Here is a 22,500-nt window from a genome sequence, read left to right as displayed (position 1 = left end):
TTTGGGTAGGTAGTTGTGTCGTTTAGATCTGGCAGGAGTTTTTTTTCCCCGATAGACTAGCGTCCAGTCCAAGGGTAGCAATATTTTTGTTTCGTTTAAAGCTATAGAAACCGGGATAAACTCCGACCCCTTAGACATTAAGGCTCTGAAATACTACTTTTTCACAACATATATTATAATGTAAATGTTGCTGCTCGAAGCTTCAAGAAATAAATAACCAGCGGCGTGGCGTATTGACGGCATATGGTGGTGCCATGATTAGAAGAAGAAAAAAAATTCTAAAACAGTGAACACGATTAAGAGGAGAGAGCACATGTTAAAACTCTCTTTTTTTGGAAAGGTAGGGGGAGGGTCGATGGTTTCTACGAGTGGACAAAACTCACAAAAACAAATAATTCATGAAAACAACAAGCCACAACACTGAGATACAAGTCCCGTGTGAAAAGGTCTTTGTAATTATTCTTTGTCCACCATTTAAGGGATTGGATTTGGTAGATAATGCAATCGATATATGATAAATGTAAATCAAAAGAGAGAAAAAACTATGACAGAAACTACTTACTTTTAGTACTTGTAAAGAAAATCTGCACGGCGAGATTTCATCTCTGCAAATCTTTTTATAATTTGTTTATTGAAATCTTGAATGGCATCTATTTCAGCTTTGTGAATTGACAGAATCATTAACGAATTTAACCGCTCCTGTTTCATCCAATTTCGCAAGAAATTTTTCACTCTTTTAAGGGTGCTAAAACAACGCTCAATACGATGGAAGTGGTTAAGGTCACTATAGCCTATAGATGTCCATGATTTGTCAGTGTTTATTGTATCTGTAAAAAGTAGACAATAAAAACAAAAGAAACGTTTTTTTTTTTCTAAACTAACTGTGAGCCATTCATGTCACTGAAAAAGAGCGTTTTCGAGATTTCCACACCTGTGTTAATTCAAAATCAGTTGGTTGGTGAGAAACTAGTCTTTTTATTTCTAATTTGTGATCTAGTGTCGCTCTCCAAAACGGTCGGTGAAGTAAAGAGTCAATTTGATTCATTGCAATTCATTGCTTAACAAAACAAAACTTCAAAGTATATCTCAAATAATGGAAATCAGTGGAATATGATTAATGATTTCACAAATAAAAGGTAGATTCAGATCTCAAAGATCACAAAGAAAAAATCACTCCACTTAAGTACTTAAGAAATCAAAACACACACCAAATTATAACTGTTGACAATCTTCACTTTCTTTCTCTGACACAAATACACACGCACAAACACACACATACACACACACAAATAAACACTCATACACACGTAACCATCAACTCGACACTACAAGCAAGAAAAATGTTGGTAAATTCGTCCACAATGCTTGGTTGCAAAGAATTACTTTCTTCAATAATCGTGAAAAAGAGGTGGTTGGGGGGGGGGGGGGATTTTGATGTCATATTTTAAAGTTTTATGTTGTTTTTCTTTGCTGCTTACAAATAAACTTGACAATGATCAGTGTTTTTGACAGTTAATGTAATAATTTGGATGGCCGAAGTCACCCTAATTATGACGTAAATGGTGCAACATTGGCGCATCCCCCCAGTCCAACGGTGGAGCTCTCAGATCCTGGCACAAGTCGAGGGGGTTTTCCGCTATTTGAAGATAGTATAATTCGACCCAGTTTCTCGCTCCATCAGTGTAGCGATACTAAAGGATAGAGCATTAACTGGAGCTTGGATTGCTTTGCACCACGGTGTTGATTTTGTCACTAATTCGCGCAGTGATGTCACCAACACACGAGTCGGCGCAGTGCGTGAATCGGAATCTTGTATAGAGCAGAGACTAAAAAGGCAGTATGTTGTTGGTGAGTTGGCGAAAGACAGCGGAGTTAAAATTTCTCAGTTTTATTTTTAATTAAATTTGCTGTTAATGATTTAAAAAAAAAGATTGGTTCGGGGCCTGGCACCATTCGATCCAATGGCCCCACGCCACTGTAAAATAACAACGTGAAATTGAACGTAAGCTTCAATTCAATATACGAACACAGATAAAATGGACGTTCCGGGTTTCCCGAATTCGTCGGTAGTGTTTCTTTCATCCAGTTTTATTGATAGAGGAGAAACCCAAAACGTCCATTTTATCAGTTTTCGTATAAATTGAAGCTTACATTCAATTTCACATTGTTATTTACAACATGTATATATATTTATATATATATATATATATATATATATATATATATATATATATATATATATATATATATTATATATATATATATATATAATGTACTGTTTTGGGACAATGGGATAGTTCGTTTCACAATTCATATCCAAGCTTAGAGGATCTTTAAAACTGTTTCTTGTATTGCAGTATTGCAGTGAAATTTTGCATGGCTATTATATATACCCATGGCAGGATAAAAATCGTTCTTTACAAATTTTATAACCATAATAAATTATTATTATTTTTTTTCTCTTAAAATAAATGAGTACATTAGAATAATGAAACTTGAATTAAATCTAAAGGGACTCTGCTTTGAGGAGAATAAATTAGTGTCTTAAACGACAAAAGGCTAATATGTAGTATTCCTGATTATTTGAACTATAATATTTACTTAGTGTTACCCGATACTCTCCCTCACTCCACGTAGGAGGTTGCTTAATGTGCATGTTGTAAATTGTTATGGCTCATTATTGTGATGCAAAAATGTGTCCTTACAACAATGTTTAACATTTTGCGTTGGTTTGAGGGTATTTTTTTCATTACAACAATGAGCCCATAACGATTTGGGTTATCAGACCTGCATACAGGTACACGTCGAATCAAGCTCATAAATGCAAGGTTGTCACTCTTCGGATTAAGATGGTGGGTCACAATCAGGTTTAAAGGTTAAACGTCGAAAGTCAAATTCGACGAATTAGGAGTCGGATAGAACAAGAAGTCTTCCACGTTTTGTTGGTCGTCTGCTAGAGTGATGGGCAGTATCGATTTTTTTTCAATTAGTATTACAATTTGTTGCAAAGCAACTGAAGCGCATGTTAGTTAGATGTTTTAGTTTTAACCAAAGACTATTAAAGATTAAGCTTATTCTTTCTTGGTATCTGTCCATTTATCCATCTCTTTACCTATCTATCTACATGTCTGCCTGCCGTTTGTCTGTCTAATTGTTTGGCTACCTACATGTCTCTCTGACTATATGTTATGTACTGTATGCCCGTTTGGTTGTCTGTACTGTCTGTTTGTCCGTCTTATACCCTCTCTTTACCCTCTCTCATATTATCATTATTACATTACGCAAAACTGTCAAGATTTTGGTCTTCTATTTCAAAATATGTTTTCCATTTTGGCAGTGGAAAGCTATAGACATAGCATAAACTGTGATATACTGTATTATCTTCTGTTTTTATATTACCATGTGGGCAGGACAGTAAATCAGCCTATTTTGTTTTAGAAAAAAAATAACATAAGAATTAGTAAAATAGTGATAAATCTGAACTAAAATTGGGTAGTTAAAATTGATTAAATTTGAACATTTTGAAACTTAAAACCTACAGAAGCTCAATAAGATCATTTCAAATAACTGTCCTTTTCATGGGTGGTTGTCCAGACGAAAGAGTTAAATTTAAATGGAAGGATTAACGGTTACCCGAACATAGTATAGAGCAGTAAAATTAGGTGCCCCAAACGTAAACAAAGGTCTAGAAGCACATGGCAAACCACATGTTCCTGTCTTGACAGCTCACGTTCCAATGTAAATTATAGAAAAAAATAACCTTTAAAATTTGGCTGTTAGGTGGCAAAAAAACACATATTCATAAATACTCGATCATGAATCAAATAATGTCTAGATATGGATATTTTATGGAACAAAAGGTAAAATTTATCAAAAGTTACAGTCTATCTATTTTTAGACCAGAGCAAATTATTGCGCTGGTGTGAACAAAACGAGAATTATTCGGAGCCTGATTTTCATAATAATTTAGCCTTATATTATTATTTCTGCAACTGTTAGATTTTATACATATTTTCAATACTGAAAGTGTATTGCCGACAACTCAAACTACAAAATTGGGAGACCTATATTGTGCGTAAATTATTCCGGTCCCTAACGAAAATCACTAGCAACTTGTTATTGTTTACGTTTGGGGCACCTAATTTTACTGCTCTATAGTGCGAGGTAGTTACACAAGTTCCAAAATGAAAGGAGTAAGAGGAGGAAGTGATAAAAGGGGGGGGGGGTGAGGAGGGGAAAAGGGAAGAAGGTAGGAGAGAGAGAGAGAGAGAGAGAGAGAGAGAGAGAGAGAGAGAGAGAGAGAGAGAGAGAGAGAGAGAGAGAGAGAGAGAAAGAAGAAGAAGAAGAAGAAGAAGAAGAAATAATAATAATAATAATAATAATAATAATAATAATAATAATAATAATAATAATAATAATAATAATAATAATAAGAAGAAGAAGAAGAAGAAGAAGAAGAAGAAGAAGAAGAAGAAGAAGAAGAAGAAGAAGAAGAAGAAGAAGAAGAAGAAGAAGAAGAAGAAGAAGAAGAAGAAGAAGAAGAAGAAGAAGAAGAAGAATAAGAAGAAGAAGAAGAAGAAGAAGAAGAAGAAGAAGAAGGGTCTATTTATATAGATTTTGGACATTTTAAATGAAGTACCTTAGTATCGAGTATGCCAGGTCGCTATGTCGGCATCGATTACTCACCGCCTACTGCCCAATGCCCAGCTGATAGTAGATATATTTGCCGCTTCAATTTTTGATTCAAGTTCACGAACCTACCTTGCATCGGGGAACTAATACCTGGATACCTGGATACCTCTGTATAGAGCTTTTAGACTTGGTGTAGTCTCCTTCGCTCCTCCTCATCTATTAATGATTGGACCAATTTTTATAATTGAACTTGTTTCCTAGGGTGTTGCTTATCTCCAACTCTGCTTTGAATTTATTCAAATTTTTTGCTGATACTGTGGTTTCTTGTAGTTTATTCCAGTTATTTACAATTCTAGATGAAAAAAAGTTCTTTCTTTCATTTGTTTTAAAACGTTCTTTTTTCAGTTTCTTGCTGTTTCCTCGTGTCTGAATGTTCTTGTTTGGTTTAAGGAATCCTGCCTCTACCCTGTCTATTCCCTTTACTATTTTATATGTTTGGATCATATCTCCCCTTCTTCTCCTGTAATCTAAGGTCGGGAGATTTAATTCTTTCAATCTCTCACAGTATGTAATAAATACCACTTTAGTGGTAAGTCCTTTTAACTTCCAAAGTGCATGTGCCTGTTCATAGTTTTAAGAGTAAGCTGGTACGCTGAACTAATAAGGCCGCTGTGACAGTGGAGTTGCGTTGCTCACTTCAATTTCCAAGACAATCTCCTGGCCATTTCTTTTGATTTTGATTGAGTCTCTTTGTTGTTTTAATTTTTTTTATTTCGTGATTAAATGTTTTCTTTAAAAATAACATTCCCAGTAAAATAATCTGGTATTGCGCTAAAAGCTCACGTTTTAAAAAAATATTTTTTATTTTGAGTTTTTTTTTTCTGCAAATAATTTGATACAGACGTTTGTATTTTGGTAATTTTATTTCGGAAGTGGTTATTCAGTCAGGGTTGCCAGATTATTTTTCAACAAAATGCCAGGGGAAGACTCAAAAAATGCCAAAACACTCAAAAAAAATGCCAAAGTCTGTTGACTCCCACCCCCACTAAGAAAACTACTCACTTTTGATAGACAATTTACTATCATATCCTGGTGGCTTGCGTCTTTTCTTTCTTTTTTTTTCTTTTTTTTTTTGTTTTTTTTTTTTTGTTTTTTTTTTTTGAATTATACTAAATTTCCTGTTGGGGTAATTTTTTACCTACTGACTACTAAGTGGAGTGCTAAACCACTACACCACGGTTGGATTTTAAGAATGAAAAAGAAATACATTAACATGAAAGATCTGCAGACTTTTGGGAATTCCAAAAAGGAGTGAAATCATTGGATGCTGTAAAATCAGACCACGCTAACGAACAGAGTTAAAAGTTAACAGGCGACCATGACGCAAATATACACGAGTTTTGCAGGAGATTCCCAGAAAACTTACTAGGATACTTGTCGAGGGCTGAATTTGAGTGAATATCTGAGGGAGGCAGGGCTAGTTCAGGGTGTGAGTTTTAATAGCAAAGTTTTCCGATGTGAAGAGATTTGTTTTTACGCGTTTAGAAATAATTAAGAAAAGGTGTCATTTGATGTATAATATACAAGAAAAGAAAATGCCAAATGAAAATGCCAAATGCCAAATGATTTTTCTAATGCCAAACGGTTTTCAAAAATGCCAGATTTTTGGAATCTGGCATTTAAAATGCCAAACTGGCAACCCTGATTCAGTATCAGATACTGAATAGTGCTTTGCCACTATTCAGTATCCGCAAGGAACTCTTTTTTATAGAGAGAGTGAAAAGTGCGACAATCTCGGTTGAATGTAAATAAACTGCTGACCGACTTCCAGATTGAAAACGTGCAGTAACTGACAGCCCGATTCAAAGTTGCAAAAATATTTTGATCGTAATTTTTTAATTCCTGCTATTAACATAGATCAAAATAACAAAGTAAAAGTGGCAGTCAAATACATTTTTAAATGTCTAAATAGACATGATTAAATGTCACTAAATATTCAGTGCCACCATGGTTGGTGGATATAAGCTGTTTGACTCTGAGCTTAAGGTTCGAGAGTTCAAATCCCAGCAGGGATAACTTTTTTTTTTCCCCCAATATTTTTTAAATTCCTTCTGTCTATTAAAACTTTTGTTTTAATAATTTTATTTGCTTGTAATATACTTTAAGTTGATATATATTACTATTGTTCTTTTATTATTATTATTGTTGTTATTATTATTATTATTATTATTATTATTATTATTATTATTATTATTAATATTATTATTATTATTTCTACTTACATACTATTATTATTATTATTATTATTTTTGTTGTTGTAATCGTCATCATCATCATTATTATGATTATGATTATTTTTTTTAAAATCAAGTAGTTGGAGTAATTTAATCAGTTATCGATTTATTACGAATATCTTTTATGTGTTATAATCTCGTTGTTGTTTTTCATTGATTTGCTCTTCTATTGTTTATTACTTTTTAAAATCTTGCTTTTTTCTGTTTGTCTCATTTGTTGTTGTTGTTGTTGTTGTTGTTGTTGTTGTTGTTGTTGTTGTTGTTGTTGTTGTTGTTGTTGTTGTTGTTGTTGTTGTTGTTGTTGTTGTTTGTTTGTTTGTTTGTTTGTTTGTTTGTTTTTTTTTGTTTTGTCATCTTAGACAAACCCGATTCATTATAAATATGTGAACAGACTTTCTGCCATTTTTAATTGAGCGATGTACTTCCGTGAATTAATTGCCGTATTATATTAAAATTTACGTGTAATAATAATAATAATAATAATAATAATAATAATAATAATAATAATAATAATAATAATAATAACAATAATAATAATAATAATAATAATAATAATAGTAATAATAATAATAATAATAATAATAATAATAATAATAATAATAATAATAATAATAATAATAATAATAATTTAAATAGATACTGAATATTAGACTACAATTGACATCTATTTACTGAATACATGTGGTATTTTTAGGGGTGTTTCTTTTTTTCGAAACACGCCGAAACCCGACAAAGTTATGGGAAGTAGGCAGCAGTGGGGAGTGAACCTGGGACTGGGTTTCGTAAAAAAAAAAAGCAATTACTTTTTTTAAGAAACCCGACAATATCCGACAAAGTTATGGAAAGAAAGTAGGCAACAGTGGGGGAGTAAACCCGAGACTCAGAGAACTGTACACTATTGGGGAGTAAACCCGAGGCTATGGTTTTTCGACGGGTTTTGGCGGGTTTCGTAAAAAAGGAATTGCTTCATTCTTGTCTGGTACCCAACTCCCATAGTCCGGCTTCATTTCCCACTGGCATCCATCTTCCATAGTCCCAGGTTCATTTCCACTAATATCCTCTTCTCCCAGTCCCAGGTTCACTCTCAACCGGTGTGCACTTCCCTGAGTCCTGGTTCATTGCCCAATGGTGCCCACTTCCCATAACTTTTGACAATTTCGGTAGGTTTCGAAATAAAAGTACATTCTGAGCTCACTGTCCACTGGTATCAGCCTCTCGCAGTCCCAGGTTCAATCCCCATCGGTGTCCGAATCCCAGATTCATTCCCCACTGCTGCCTGCTTCCCATAACTTTGTCGGGTTTTGGCGAGTTTCGTAAAAAAGTAATTCCCCCTCCCCCTTGGTATTGCTTTTTTACAAAATCCAGAGTCCCAGGTTCACTCCCCACAAGTGTACACTTCCCTGAATCTCAGGATCACCCCCCACTGTTGCCTACTTCAATAAGTTTGTCGGATATTGCCAGTTTCGTCGGGTTTCGTAAAAAAGTAATTGCTTTTATATGAAACTCGCTGAAACCCGCCGAAAACCAGAGTCTCAGGTTCACTCCCTACTGGTGTACACTTCCATGAATCTCAAGTTAACCCCCCAATGTTGCTTACTTCCCATAACTTTGTCGGATATTGCCAGGTTTCGTATAAAGGTAATTGCTTTTATGTGAAACTAGCTGAAACCTGCCGAAAACCATAGTCTCAGGTTCACTCCCCACTGGTGTACACTACCATGAATCTCAGGTTCACTCCCCACTGTTGCCTACTTCCCATAACTTTGTCGGATATTGCCGGGATTCGTAAAAAAGTAATTGCTTTTATGTGAATCGCACTGAAACCCGCCGAAAACCATAGTCTCAGGTTCACTTCCCACTGGTGTACACTTCCCTTAGTCTCAGGTTCACTCCCCATTATTTCCCTACTTTCCATAACTTTGCCCCATTTTGTTGGGATTTGGTGCATTTCGTAAACAAAAAGTGATTGCTTTTTTTTTTTTTTCAAAACCCGCCAAAACCCAGTCCCAGGTTCACTCCCCACTAGTGTACACTTCCCCGAATCTCAGGTTCACGCCCCACTGTTGCCTACTACCCATAACTTTCTCCGATATTGCCAGGTTTTCGTCGGGTTTCGTAAAAAGGCAATTGCTTTTATATGAAACTTGCTGAAACCCACCGAAAACCATAGTCCCAGGTTTACTCCCCACTGGTATACACTTCCATGAATCTCAGGTTCACTCCCCACTGTTGCCTACTTCCCATAACTTTGTCGGATATTGCCGGGTTTCGTAAAAAAGTAATTGCTTTTATGTGAATCGCACTGAAACCCGCCGAAAACCATAGTCTCAGGTTCACTCCCCACTGGTGTACACTTCCCTTAGTCTCAGGTTCACTCCCCATTATTTGCCTACTTTCCATAACTTTGCCCCATTTTGTTGGCAATTCGTAAACAAAAAGTAATTGCTTTTTTTTTACAAAACCCGCCGAAATCCAGACCCAGGTTCACTCCCCACTGGTGTACACTTCAATGAATCTCAAGTTCCCTCCCCACTGTTGCCTACTTCCCATAACTTTGTCGGATATTGCCAGGTTTCGTAAAAAGGTAATTGCTTTTATGTGAAACTAGCTGAAAACCGCCAAAAACCATAGTCTCAGGTTCACTCCCCACTGGTGTGCACTTCCCTTAGTCTCAGGTTCACTCCCCATTATTTGCCTACTTTCCATAACTTTGCCCCATTCTGTTGGGATTTGGCGCATTTCGTAAACAAAAAAGTAATTGCTTTTTTTTTTTTACAAAACCCGCCGAAACCCAGACCCAGGTTCACTCCCCACTGGTGTACATTTCCATGGATCTCAGGTTCACTCCCCACTGTTGCCTACTACCCATAACTTTGTCGGATATTGCCAGGTTTAGTTGGGTTTCGTTAAAAAAGTAATTGCTTTTATATGAAATTAGCTGAAGGCCGCCGAAAACCATAGTCTCAGGTTCACTCCCCACTGGTGTACACTTCACTGTCTCAGGTTCAGTCCCCACGCTTTGCCTACTTTCCATAACTTTGCCGCATATTGTCGGGTTTCGTAAAAACGTAACCCCCCCCCCCCTCCCCCATTTTGTTATTGCTGTTTTACAAAACCCAGAGTCCCAGGTTCACTCCCCACTGGTGTACACTTCCCTGAATCTCAGGTTCATCCCCTCCTCTCCGCCCCCCCCCCCCCCCCCCCCCCCCCCTTACACACACACACACGCTGCTGCATACCTCCCATAACTTTGCCGGATATTGCCAGGTGTCGTCGGGTTTCGTAAAAAAGTAATTGCTTTTTATTACGAAGCCCGACGAAACCCAGTCCCGGGTTCACTCCCCACAGGTGTACACTTCTCTGAGTCCCAGATTTACTCCCACAGCTGCCCTCTTCCCATAACTTTGTCAGGTTTCAGAAAAAAAAAACACCGTATTATAGTGCAAAACCACTATTCAGTGTCAGATACTGAATAGTACAAAACCACTATTCAGTATCAGATACTGAATAGTGGAAAACCGCTATTCAGTATCTGATACTGAATAGTGCAAAACCACTATTCAGTATCAGATACTGAATAGTGCTAGCCTTTTATTTCCGCCTGCTTACTTTGTCGTTGAAGAACACAACGAGAGGCCTTCCGTAAGGTTCCTAGACGTAAGCTCCTCGAGCTAAGGGAAACAACCCAAGTATTCCTTTGGGAGAACTTCTTTAGTTTCACAGCACTTTTATATTAAAAATAAAAGGAAGGGGGGGGGGGGGGGGGGGGGTTTGGGGGTCTTCCCCCCACTGAAAATGTTTTTGGAAAATCCCCTACTGTGAAACTACGGAAGTCCTTCCAAACAAACATCCCAGGACCTTTCTGAGACCTATAAACAACCTTAATAAAGAATTTTAAATCCCCCAACTCAAGCTAATTCTCTAGAAAAAAAAACCAAACAAACCCTTGGACTGCTTTGCAATGCCTTTCAATTTCAATACTTCAATGACAAAATGACGGCAGAGAACCAAAACAATGATCATATAAGGAAATCTTAAACTTTCACTAATCTGTCAAGGTTTATTCAAGGGGTATTGTGGCTCAGCGAAAGGTTCTAGAGTTCGATTCCCCACTACGATTTGTGACCTTGACCAAATCACCTCGCCATCATAGCTCAATTTGTGGTGCTGCACTGCGGCTGATGCCTGGGTTATTCCAGTCTGCCCTTGGAATAGATGCTAGAGATAAATTTCCCCTATGGGATGAATAAAGGGAATTTTACTTTATCTATTAATTTTCTTTTTCTTTTTTTAAAATGCTGCTATATAGACGTCTAGTATATATATATATATATATATATATATATATATATATATATATATATATATATATATATATATATATATATATATATATATATATATATATATATATTGACAAATTGAATAGATAAACGCCTGACAAAAGATCTGTGAAAATACTAATTGAAAGAGATGCTACCTTGAGGAGCTCACAGAAGACCTCCCAGCCCAAAAAGTCCCTGTACTGTATTTTGTATTTTAACTCTTTCAGCGCTGACGCTATATTCGCATTTCCATAACAAAATGACTAACACCTGATTGAGGCAGCATGAGAATGACAAGCTAAGACAAAATGACATTTGAATTCGGTGCAAAATCTCAATTAAAATGTCCCCTATGGCCAATCGAATGTTCTGATGAAAGAAATGAAACAATTGGTTCAATTTATAGTACTTTTGTAGAAAGTAGGATTGGATTACATTATTATTTTTGCCTTTCAAGACCAGGTGCACTGTGTGGCCATTGGCCAGTAGAACAGATTCTGCTCTGGCCGCACAGTGTGGTCAATGGCGCTGAAAGAGTTAAAAAGTCGATTTAATAACTATCAGTGATTTGGTAACGCAGTAAATCTACCAACTTGAAAAGGGAAAAAGCAGACCAAAAATCCTCAGGCCAAAGGCTCTCAAAACAGGCCTAATGTCTTGAAGTTGGCCAAAAAAAAGTGAATCTCGCTTGTCGATGCCTCCAATACTCATGTATGATAATTATGTCTGCGGTTGTGAGAGTTTCCGAGAAAGATTTTCCACCTGAGGTGACTTGTAGCTATTTACAGGTCTGATAACCAAATTGTTACAATTTCATTGCTGTAATGGGAAAACACTCAACCAATGCAAAATATTCTCCATTATATATACAACTTTGATAATTCAATGATTGGTGTTTCATATTTAATGGTCACGTGACCTCTTGTTGCTGTACTTGGCAAGCTATTGACATGGATGTTTCGTAAAATAGTATGAGTCCTGGGTTATTCAATCAATGTACAGTGCAGATAATAATTTAGAAAATTACCTGAGTATAATTTTTTTAGAAATTTAGTTGAAGGACCATTTCAGTGGTTCTGTTTTTGACTTGAAATTGTTTTTTAAAAATAAAAAATTATGCTTATTTTCAACCGACAACCATGAGCAGGATCCTTTGAGAAATTTACTAATAAAAAATGGATAAAAACTAATCATTTTGAAAAATCAGCTTTAAATTTTTGAATAATATATTCAGTGGAAATCCATCTCAGAAACTTTTCATGTTGCTTTAGGGAGGGAACACACCATAACGGAAATGTGCAGAGTAGTGATCATTGCTGTTAAAAGTTCGATATTTCTATTGTTTCAGCATTTTGAAACTTTGAACCCTTTAGCACAATGATAATTTATGAATATTTGTCAGACTTTTTCATTGGCAGGTAATATTCTGATTAGTTCATGCTTAGTAGCTCCCATCATTGACTGGGATTGTATGTATGTCAGACATAAAAATGTGCACTTAAACCTGGACCAATCAACCACAGGGTCAGGGTCATCTGTAAAGGATATCAATTTATGTAACATTACAATATTTTGCCTCAATTTCAATTCTGAATGGTTATGTTATGAAAATAACCTTAAAAAGTCTATCAAAATTTCACTTTAAAAGTTTTCTGAGTCAGATGTCGGCTGTGAAAATGAGGTAGGTGGCGTGATGGGGGTGTGCACCATCATGCAAATACAGAGAAACTCTACTACATGATAGTCATACCATCAAGCCAGCCAGCTTTCACAGCTTATCTCTACTTGATGTTATTTTAACATTGTCATATTGAAAGAACACTTTTAAGGGAGAGAGTGGTGGGGAGGAGGTGTGATGAGTTCAATGTTATATCTAAGATTAAGTTTCGGTATAAACCAGCTGTATTATATGCCATATTTTGACCCAATTTGTTTTATAGACAAACACTAAAGAATATTCTTAATGGGGACCTGTGCTTGTGTCTGGATGAGACTTTTAGGTGATCTCAAACTAAGTACTTTTACAGTGTGCTCTTGGAATCTACATCTGTTTCCTATTCGACCTAATTCCCCCTTTTCTTATCTTTTCTTGGGTGCTTTAATTTTAATTCTATAACTTTTTACTATCCCATTTTCTTCCTTTTTACTGGCGCTGATATGACCTTAATGTGTTGCAAGCGCCGTAAAACCCTTAAAAAAACAAAAAACAAACAAAGAATTCTTGAATAAAATTCAATATTCTCAATAGGATTCAAACCAGAAAAGTTTTGATTCATAGTTAAGAGACTTAAAGACTGCAATTTTTTGTTTCATTATTTAACTGGTATTCACATTTTTAAAAATATTACTGTTGCATCTTTCAGAACCAAACACTTTTACTCGATAGTCCCTGGCCTCAATTCACAGAATGTTTCCAGAGTTCCCTACTTGTCTGGGTAAGTGTTTATATCATTTATTTGGTGCTCATGATTTGGTACTAAACAACGACAGGAACCTTAAGGTACTAATTTAAATGCAAGTGGAAACCAATTAAGAGTTGTAAATTAATAGTTCGCTATGGTATATAGGTGTTTTTCTTTTGCATTTTGGGGGGTTTTGTTTTTGTTTGCTTATTTATTTATCAATCTTTTTTGTTCTTTTTAAAAATTGATTTTTGTTGGGTTTAAAAAAAATTTTTTTTTGTTTCATCGTCTTTTGTGTTTATAGTCCTTATTTCCATTGCACGAGTCATAGTGTTCATTCAGTAGAGCTTGAATGCACCAAAGGTGCGGGTGCCTCTTGCAACTCATGCTTCACATCCAGATTCAGATGCAAGAACAAGATTCTACAAAGGCCACCTTTTTTTTAACTTCAGGATTGAGAGACATCCAGAATTTACCGTCATTATGTCATTTTACTTTTAAAAATAGTGTATCTGTTTTCTATTTAAGTAAGGAAAAAAACTGTTTCTTTTTAAATTCTTTTAATTGTTGAATTAATTTATTCTTTTAAAAATAAAAACATGCTTATTATTTTATGTGTATGGCTTTATACTCAATACACAAAGATATTGGCCTTTAAATAATAAAGTCTGCAGAGAGAAAAATATTGATAATGAAATGATAAAGGCCTGCTGTAAGCAGTATTTTCAGCAAATTCTAAACCCTCAAGAGACCAATGGGGAGAATACAAATTATGAAATGACAGATCAAGATATACCAGCTAATACATTGATTGTGAATGAGCATCATGTAAAACTTTCCCCGAGTCATAGTCATGAGGTATCAGGTATATAAAAAGCACCAAAAGAAATGATCAACATTGCATGGTCAACCTAAAAACACATCACATGATTATCAGCAGATTTGAAAAACAAAGGAAGCAAAAATTACTGCTTAAACAATATCGGCATTATATCATTCATTCCCAAGCCGCAAGTCACAGGGAAGATGTTTGCAAAGATTAGATAACAAAAATCAATTTCATAGTAACAATTATCAGAATCCCAAAGTGAATAAAATAAACAGCAATAAAACAGGATGCACTGATGTAATATTCTCATATCCACAGATTGATGACAGAATGTACAATCCAACAAAGAAAAAATATGCTCATTCTCCCAGCATTTACAATAAATTACAAACTAATCACAAACAAATGAAATTTGCTTCAAAGGTGGAGCAAAACATACCATACGATCTTGGGAAATTCCAGACCTAAGACACTTCCCGTCGTTTGACTCTTGATCATTAAATTGCATTAGATAGTGATGAGAAGAATGTTACAAGGACATACCAAAAAGGCTTTTTATTAAAAGGCTAAAAATTAGTGAGCATTGTAATATATAATTATGTGCTGCTACATACATTAAATAAAAGAAATGACTCTAAAACAAACTCATGTGTCAACTTATCATATAAAAATGTTTATTTAGTAACACAAAAGTGAGGAATGTTACGGGACAATACGATTTCAAAAACCAGTAACCTATTATATTAAATAAGAGAAAAACTGTTGATGAGTACTGTCATAATGAATATTATGTATAAAGCACTGCTTCATAAACGACATTCTGCTATGCAGACAACATTGTTTTGTATTTTACAAAGTCATTATAAATTATAATCAACATCCATGAGGAATGTTACAGGACAGACAAAAACTTCTACTACTACGACTACTACTACCACTACTACTACTACTACTACTACTACTACTACTACTACTACTACTACTACTACTACTACTACTACTACTACTACTACTACTACTACTACTACTACTACTACTACTACTACTACTACTACTACTACTACTACTACTACTACTACTACTACTACTACTACTACTACTACTACTACTACTACTACTACTACCTACTACTACTACTACTACTACTACTACTACTACTACTACTACTACTACTACTACTACTACTACTACTACTACTACTACTACTACTACTACTACTACTACTACTACTACTACTACTACTACTACTACTACTACTACTATTACTACTGGTGCTGCTACTAGAACTACCAATACTACTACTACTATAACTACTACTACTACTACTACTACTACTACTACTAACTACTACTACTACTACTACTACTACTACTACTACTACTACTACTACTACTACTACTACTACTACTATTATTACTACAAATACTACGACTATTACTATTTCTACTACTACCACCACTTCTACTGATGTTGCTGTGACGATTGAAATGATAACAATTGCGACGATAACCAATAATTCCAACAACATTGACAACTACAACAGATACTAATTAAAGATTACAAATATATCTTTATTTTAAATGTCTCCAGTTAATAAAATCTTTAAAAAATTACTTTTTTAGGTTCCATGTGGATGGCTATGGGTGACCCTTCCATTTTATCTACTCTACATGTTCAAATATCACCAAGGTGTCAGAATACGAGTCAACAAATTAAACATCAGCAAAACTGTGAGTGGTACAAAATTTCACAAATTAAATTTGCTTTTATTCACTTTGATTAACCCTCTCCTTACCAACTATCTGAAAATCGTCACATTCGTTACGATAAAACCAACACTTTTCTTATTCAAACTTCTCTTGTACATCTTAAAATTTAAAGAAAATAAACATTGTGTTGTAGAGCATGTTTAGCTAAAGAAGTTATGCATCGGAAGAACTTTACTGCTATGGTGCTTCAGTGATAAAAATCTATTTTTGTGTTAGTTGGGCATGAGGTTTTGGGTAAAATCCTGAAAATGGGTGGTAAGGAGAGAGTTAATACACTGAGGTCTATAGTCTGCTTCTTACTTTGATTTCTTTTAAAGAAAAAGTTTTGTTATAGCTATGAAAACTTGACACTGTTGTAGAGTTCATTTTATACGTTTCGAATGAGAATTTACTTTTTGTTTTTTTAGTTATAAAACTAATTTTGTGTTAGGTGGGTGTGACGTTTCAGGGGAAATTCTTAATTGGGGTCCATCCAGCTCTGTTGTTAAAGTACTGGTCTCGCATGCGAAGGGACCGATATTGGATACTTTTGACTACAATGTCCACTGGCTGGGTTTGTTTGATTATGTGTGAAAATACTTTGTGATAGAGCAGTGTCCTATCAATAAGGTAGAATGCAATTTGAGATGGTCTAGTGTCCTATCACTATCAATAAGGTAGAATGCAATTTCTACCATCAGTTTAAGGTTACAGAAATGGGGATTATTTTCAACTCAAATGGACCTTAAGGCTCAAAGTGAGACTCCGCTGTTTTCATGCTTTGATGTATTCTTAAACAATCGACTTGCCCTGTGTATTGTTTATTTTCTTTTTTAAAATTATTGACATGCTTTGGCAACATCTGTAAACTGCTAAACTTAATTAAACTAAAATCTGTTATTATCCATTTAAGCACAGAAGTTTTGTATTGAACTAGTCTCTTATGATTATTTAGTGGATGAATCTGAAACGTTAGGAACATTTCCTTCTTGGGACTTTTCAGATCCAAACTTCTAAGAATCAGCTATTTTTTGACTGCCCCAGTTTCTTCCTTTATACAGGCACTGAAATGACATAAATCTAAGGCAAGTGCCGTTAAACCCTTAAAAACCAACACAAGTCAATGTGGTTCTAAGCTGGTAGAAGCTGTGGACTGTAAAAAGTAATAAACAGAAATGAATATAAAGCATAAAAAAAAACAAAATATCAAACACAGATTGTTTCAGGCTCAAAACCCTTCTTCAGACAAACACAAAACAATGAAAACATTAATACATTACTAATAAACCAGATTTACAGCAGAAATGTAAACATTTCAAGATTTTTATAGATAGAATGCGCTTGGCCAAGGAGTTCACAACATTGCCATCCGGAAGTATGACGGACCAACACACAAACTCTGTGTAACCATGAACTTTTATAGTCTGGTTAATACAGTTTAGTGAGAACAACTCACAAACGCGGATGGCAAAAACAATAACAAAGGCCCGAGTGATGTCATCTGCATACTATCTATACAGAAAAGATGTGCCGTCAATCTGGCTGAAGAAAGGTTTTGAGCCTGAAACATTCCATTTTTGGTATTTTGTTCTGTTTTGAAGCTGTTATATTCATTTTTGTTTATTCCTAAAAACAAAACACAGAAATTGAATCAAAGTTTCATGTTTTTAACTATAAATTTAATTCTTATCATCAATCTCACTCTGACATAAACCCATTTTGAGATGACAGGTCACAAATGTGTTTGTATTCCTCCAGGTTTTGAGTGTTTTGCTGTGCGTGTTTGCCATACTGTACATTCTAGAAGCTGTATCAGACTCTGTGTCGGGATCCAAAGGTGACAAACCAGTCCCTACAATTTTCTTTATCTCTGGCTCTATACTGGCTGTTAGTTATGTAAGTGTTTTTGTTGTTTTTTTTTATTTTTATCCCCTTTATTTCATTAATGTTTTTCTCTCTTTTTTTTTAAATCATGGGTCTCAAATTTCAGATATATTTCAAGTCCTCTTCTATTTTCTTCCGCGTAGGGTCCTGGCCCTCAGTAGTATCTATGCATCTTCAAATATCATTGTAAACAGTCCGGTTGGAAGGGACTTATTCATCTTTGTTTGTTCTTTAATAATTTTTCCTTTTTATAGTATAATTAATTGTATGTTAATAATTATATATTTTACCATAGTATTGTCAACATTATAAGGACATAATGCTCCACGTTATTTATGATAAAATGCGCATTCCGTGGAATCTGCAAAATATTCCTCCTTTTTAAAAAAAAATTGATTTGAGACCCATGATAAATGAAATTCAAATGTTGTTGATGAAATTTTGGTTTGTTGCTGCCCTGAGCAGGTCAGCGAATGGCACAATTAGGAAAATGCTTTTTGTCACCAATTGTGTCCATTAGCTGTGTCCAACACATTGAACACTAATTTATAACAATGAAAACTACATGGAAACTGTAAATTAAAAACTTTTAAGGATTAAGGGCTTGGTAATTTCTACGAGTAAATATCACTCACAAACCATACAACACATTAGAAAACAATGATCTACAACACTGAGATATGTGGACTCTAATATTTAATGAAACTGCCAGACATGTCAATTTTTATGTAAACTATATAGTATTTAATTAATATGAAAAGTATTTATTATGTTTGTGAAAGCCTAAAAGGGCTTACTAATTTTAAATCAGATTTTATTAAGAGAATATGCATTATTTATTGATTTATTTTTTTAATTATTATTTTTATATTCTTTTGTTGTTCTAGTTTGTATTTCTGTATAAAAGATGTATGCATATATATTTTTAACGACAATATATAATTCATTCAATTCAATTCAACAGTACAGGGCCTGTGTAGTTATTACTCACTGGCCAAGGGACTGAATTGGTTAAGAAACACATTTGCTCAACATTCTATGTGCTCATCATGGATTTAAGCTCTTTGTTTTTCTCTTGATTTTCCACTTAGCTGTTGTCAGCCATCCTCATTCAAATAGAGAGATTGCAAGGTGTCATCACATCCGGTATTTTATGGATTTTCTGGTTCCTCTGTGTCTTAGCAGGAATTGTGCCTGTCTACAGTCAACTTTATCTACAGGTAATGTTAAAAAAGAAGAAGAAAATGTCAGCATTTATTAGTGAGAATTAGTTTTGTACCAAAAACTTTAAAAAATGAAAACTTCCCAACTCTGATGATTTTGAAATTAGACTCAATAGTCTTGATTTACTTTATTCCGTCATAACACAATACTATGTGAAATCAAAAAGACTTTGGGATAGTTTTCACCCGACATGATACCATTTTGAGATGTTAGGTCACATATTTACGGGATAGTTTAGTGAACATTATATTGCATCTAGAATGCCGAGAGCAACTGTGCTAAGGCTAACAACAAGATATGAAGTGAATAGAAAAGTGCCAGAAGACAATAGAGAATAAAAATTGTTCGCGGCGGTGGTGGGGTTTGAACCTGCGACCTTATTGGTACGACAACTCCGCTTGGCAGGTGAGAGCGTGGCTCTACCGTGTGAGCTATCCACGAACACAAAAATATTCGTTTCAAACTCAAAGTCATTACTAGATCCCTCTCTCACCCACTTCTTGAGACCGCCGATTCGTTCGTACACCACCATCGCGAATAATTTTGACCAGCAGTTAAGCTTAATAGCCAATATTCTCAACACAAACATATAACATAGAAACGATTGAGACATTGAGTATGCTCCGGTGTATGGGGTGAATTTTTAATTCAGAAAAGTGAGTGGAGCAGGCACTTATGTTGGTAACAACAAGATATGAAGTGAATAGAAAAGTGCCAGAAGACAATAGAGAATAAAAATTTTTTTCGCGGCGGTGGTGGGGTTTGAACCTGCGACCTTATTGGTACGACAACTCCGCCTGGCAGGTGAGAGCGTGGCTCTACCGTGTGAGCTACGAACGAATCGGCGGTCTCAAGAAGTGGGTGAGAGAGGGATCTAGTAATGACTTTGAGTTTGAAACGAATATTTTTGTGTTCGTGGATAGCTCACACGGTAGAGCCACGCTCTCACCTGCCAGGCGGAGTTGTCGTACCAATAAGGTCGCAGGTTCAAACCCCACCACCGCCGCGAAAAATTTTTATTCTCTATTGTCTTCTGGCACTTTTCTATTCACTTCATATCTTGTTGTTACCAACATAAGTGCCTGCTCCACTCACTTTTCTGAATTAAAAATTCACCCCATACACCGGAGCATACTCAATGTCTCAATCGTTTCTATGTTATATGTTTGTGTTGAGAATATTGGCTATTAAGCTTAACTGCTGGTCAAAATTATTCGCGATGGTGGTGTACGAACGAATCGGCGGTCTCAAGAAGTGGGTGAGAGAGGGATCTAGTAATGACTTTGAGTTTGAAACGAATATTTTTGTGTTCGTGGATAGCTCACACGGTAGAGCCACGCTCTCACCTGCCAGGCGGAGTTGTCGTACCAATAAGGTCGCAGGTTCAAACCCCACCACCGCCACGAAAAATTTTTATTCTCTATTGTCTTCTGGCACTTTTCTATTCACTTCATATCTTGTTGTTACCAACATAAGTGCCTGCTCCACTCACTTTTCTGTGCTAAGGCTGTAACATTTCCTTATGTAATAATGTCATTGGGATAGACCTATTTCCTAAGGAGAAATCATGAACTATTTGCCATTGACTTTTTTTTTGTATGTTATAATCGGTTAATCTATAGCTTTGTGGTATAGTGGGGGCCCTAATAGCTCAGTGGGTAGAGCACTCCCTTCACACGCAAAGGGGCCGAGATAGATCCCGGGTGCAGGGATTAGGTTGCTGGATCTGTTAGATCTGGCCGAAAGTACTTTGCGATAGATAGTGTGCTATCCAAAGGATAGCAAGCAATTGCTATTGTCCGTTTCGTGCTATAGAAACCGGGATAAACTCCGCCTCCAGGGGCCTCATGGCTCTGAAGGACTACTTTTTTTGTGTGTGTGGTATCTTGATGACACTAGTCTATGGACCTGTAGATCCCAGGTTCGAGTCCTGCTCTGGGCTGCTCAAAGTTGATTCCTTAGAAAAGGCTCTTGATTCAAATTATGTCACTGTAATCGGGCATAAAATAATGAGTAACAGCATTGTCTCTGTGGAAAAAAGATAAAATTTTGTGTTTTAATTATGTTTTAATATCTATGTCTTGAGTTTATCTTGTTCATTTTACAATTATACTTTACATTCTTATGTGATTTCATGTTTTTGTGTGTGTTTTCTTGGTTCAATTTATTACTTTTATTTATTTTTTTTTTCAGGCCTATAAAGAAAAGTTTTTCCGATTTGCCCTGTTCTACATTTCATATGTCAGCCTTATTGCACAGTTTATTTTGTCCTTCTTCGCGGAAAAGCTGTATGTCAATGGATATTATGGCTTGACATCTGTAAGTATCTACTAGCTTTACTGTCATGCACAGTGTCATATGCCTAGATGTAGAATAGAAGGATTTAATAAAAGCAAAAACAAACACGAATTACTCTTTAAAACACATCTCTCTCTCTCTCTATTTCTCTCTCTCTCTCTCTCTCTCTCTCTCTCTCTCTCTCTCTCTCTCTCTCTCTCTCTCTCTCTCCCTCTCTCTTTCTCTCTCTTTCTCTCTCTTTCTCTCTCTCTTTCTCTTTCTCTCTCTCTCTCTCTCTCTCTCTCTCTCTCCCTCTCCCTCTCCCTCTCTGTCTCTCTCTCTCTCTCTCTATCTATCTATCTATCTATCTATCTATCTATCTATCTATCTATCTATTATTTTTTTAAATATTTACCACAATGTTTGAGACAGTCTACATTAATGTTTCAGGCTTAATTTGCCATCGTCAGGACTGAGTTGTTTTGTTGACTGTTGTTGTTTCTTGAAGTGGTTCCGGTTTAAAGTTAATTAACAAGAATCTCCGCCGATGTGGACACGTTCCGTACATCTCACTTTTCGTGTTGAGTGTGGCTTCATGAGGGTGTTTGATTATATAGTATATTTCTCTTCCAGGCATAAGCTACATTGTTTTGATGTTGGTGTGTATCCTGTTGCTTTAGATAAAATTTTCCATGAAATGTTGTGGTCTAGTTTGTTGTCTTTTAATTTCCAAATATGTTCGCTGAGTTTTGTGGATGTTTTTTTGTTAGTGTTTCTAAATGTTGAGGTGTGGAGGTTGTATCTTGTTTTGAAATTATTTTCTGTTAGTCCTACATATTTTTCTTGCTTGTTTGTTTTAGTTTCTGTGACTGTGGCTTGGTAAAT

At 35.5% G+C, this 22,500-nt stretch overlaps 1 protein-coding gene across 4 annotated transcripts in view; it reads left to right on the top strand.

Moving 5' to 3' along the window:
• Window positions 1–22,500, top strand: part of LOC144959913 (multidrug resistance-associated protein 1-like) — a 78,237-nt gene that overhangs the window by 9,594 nt on the left and 46,143 nt on the right. For 3 of the 4 annotated variants that reach the window (XM_078892762.1, XM_078892760.1, XM_078892761.1), the window contains 5 exons: window positions 13,615–13,686; window positions 16,105–16,212; window positions 17,989–18,126; window positions 19,206–19,334; window positions 21,532–21,657. In XM_078892762.1, the coding sequence (XP_078748888.1) occupies window positions 13,615–13,686; window positions 16,105–16,212; window positions 17,989–18,126; window positions 19,206–19,334; window positions 21,532–21,657 (573 nt within the window). Of the gene's footprint in view, window positions 1–6,534; window positions 6,679–13,614; window positions 13,687–16,104; window positions 16,213–17,988; window positions 18,127–19,205; window positions 19,335–21,531; window positions 21,658–22,500 lie in introns of those variants that run through there. The other variant, XM_078892759.1, reaches the window with a different exon arrangement.

The sequence above is a fragment of the Berghia stephanieae genome, chromosome 14 (assembly GCF_034508935.2).
Source record: "Berghia stephanieae isolate SIO BIC M18660-M18661 chromosome 14, UCSD_Bste_1.3, whole genome shotgun sequence".
NCBI lineage: Eukaryota > Metazoa > Mollusca > Gastropoda > Nudibranchia > Aeolidiidae > Berghia > Berghia stephanieae.
This window is presented reverse-complemented; position numbering and strand designations above follow the sequence as displayed.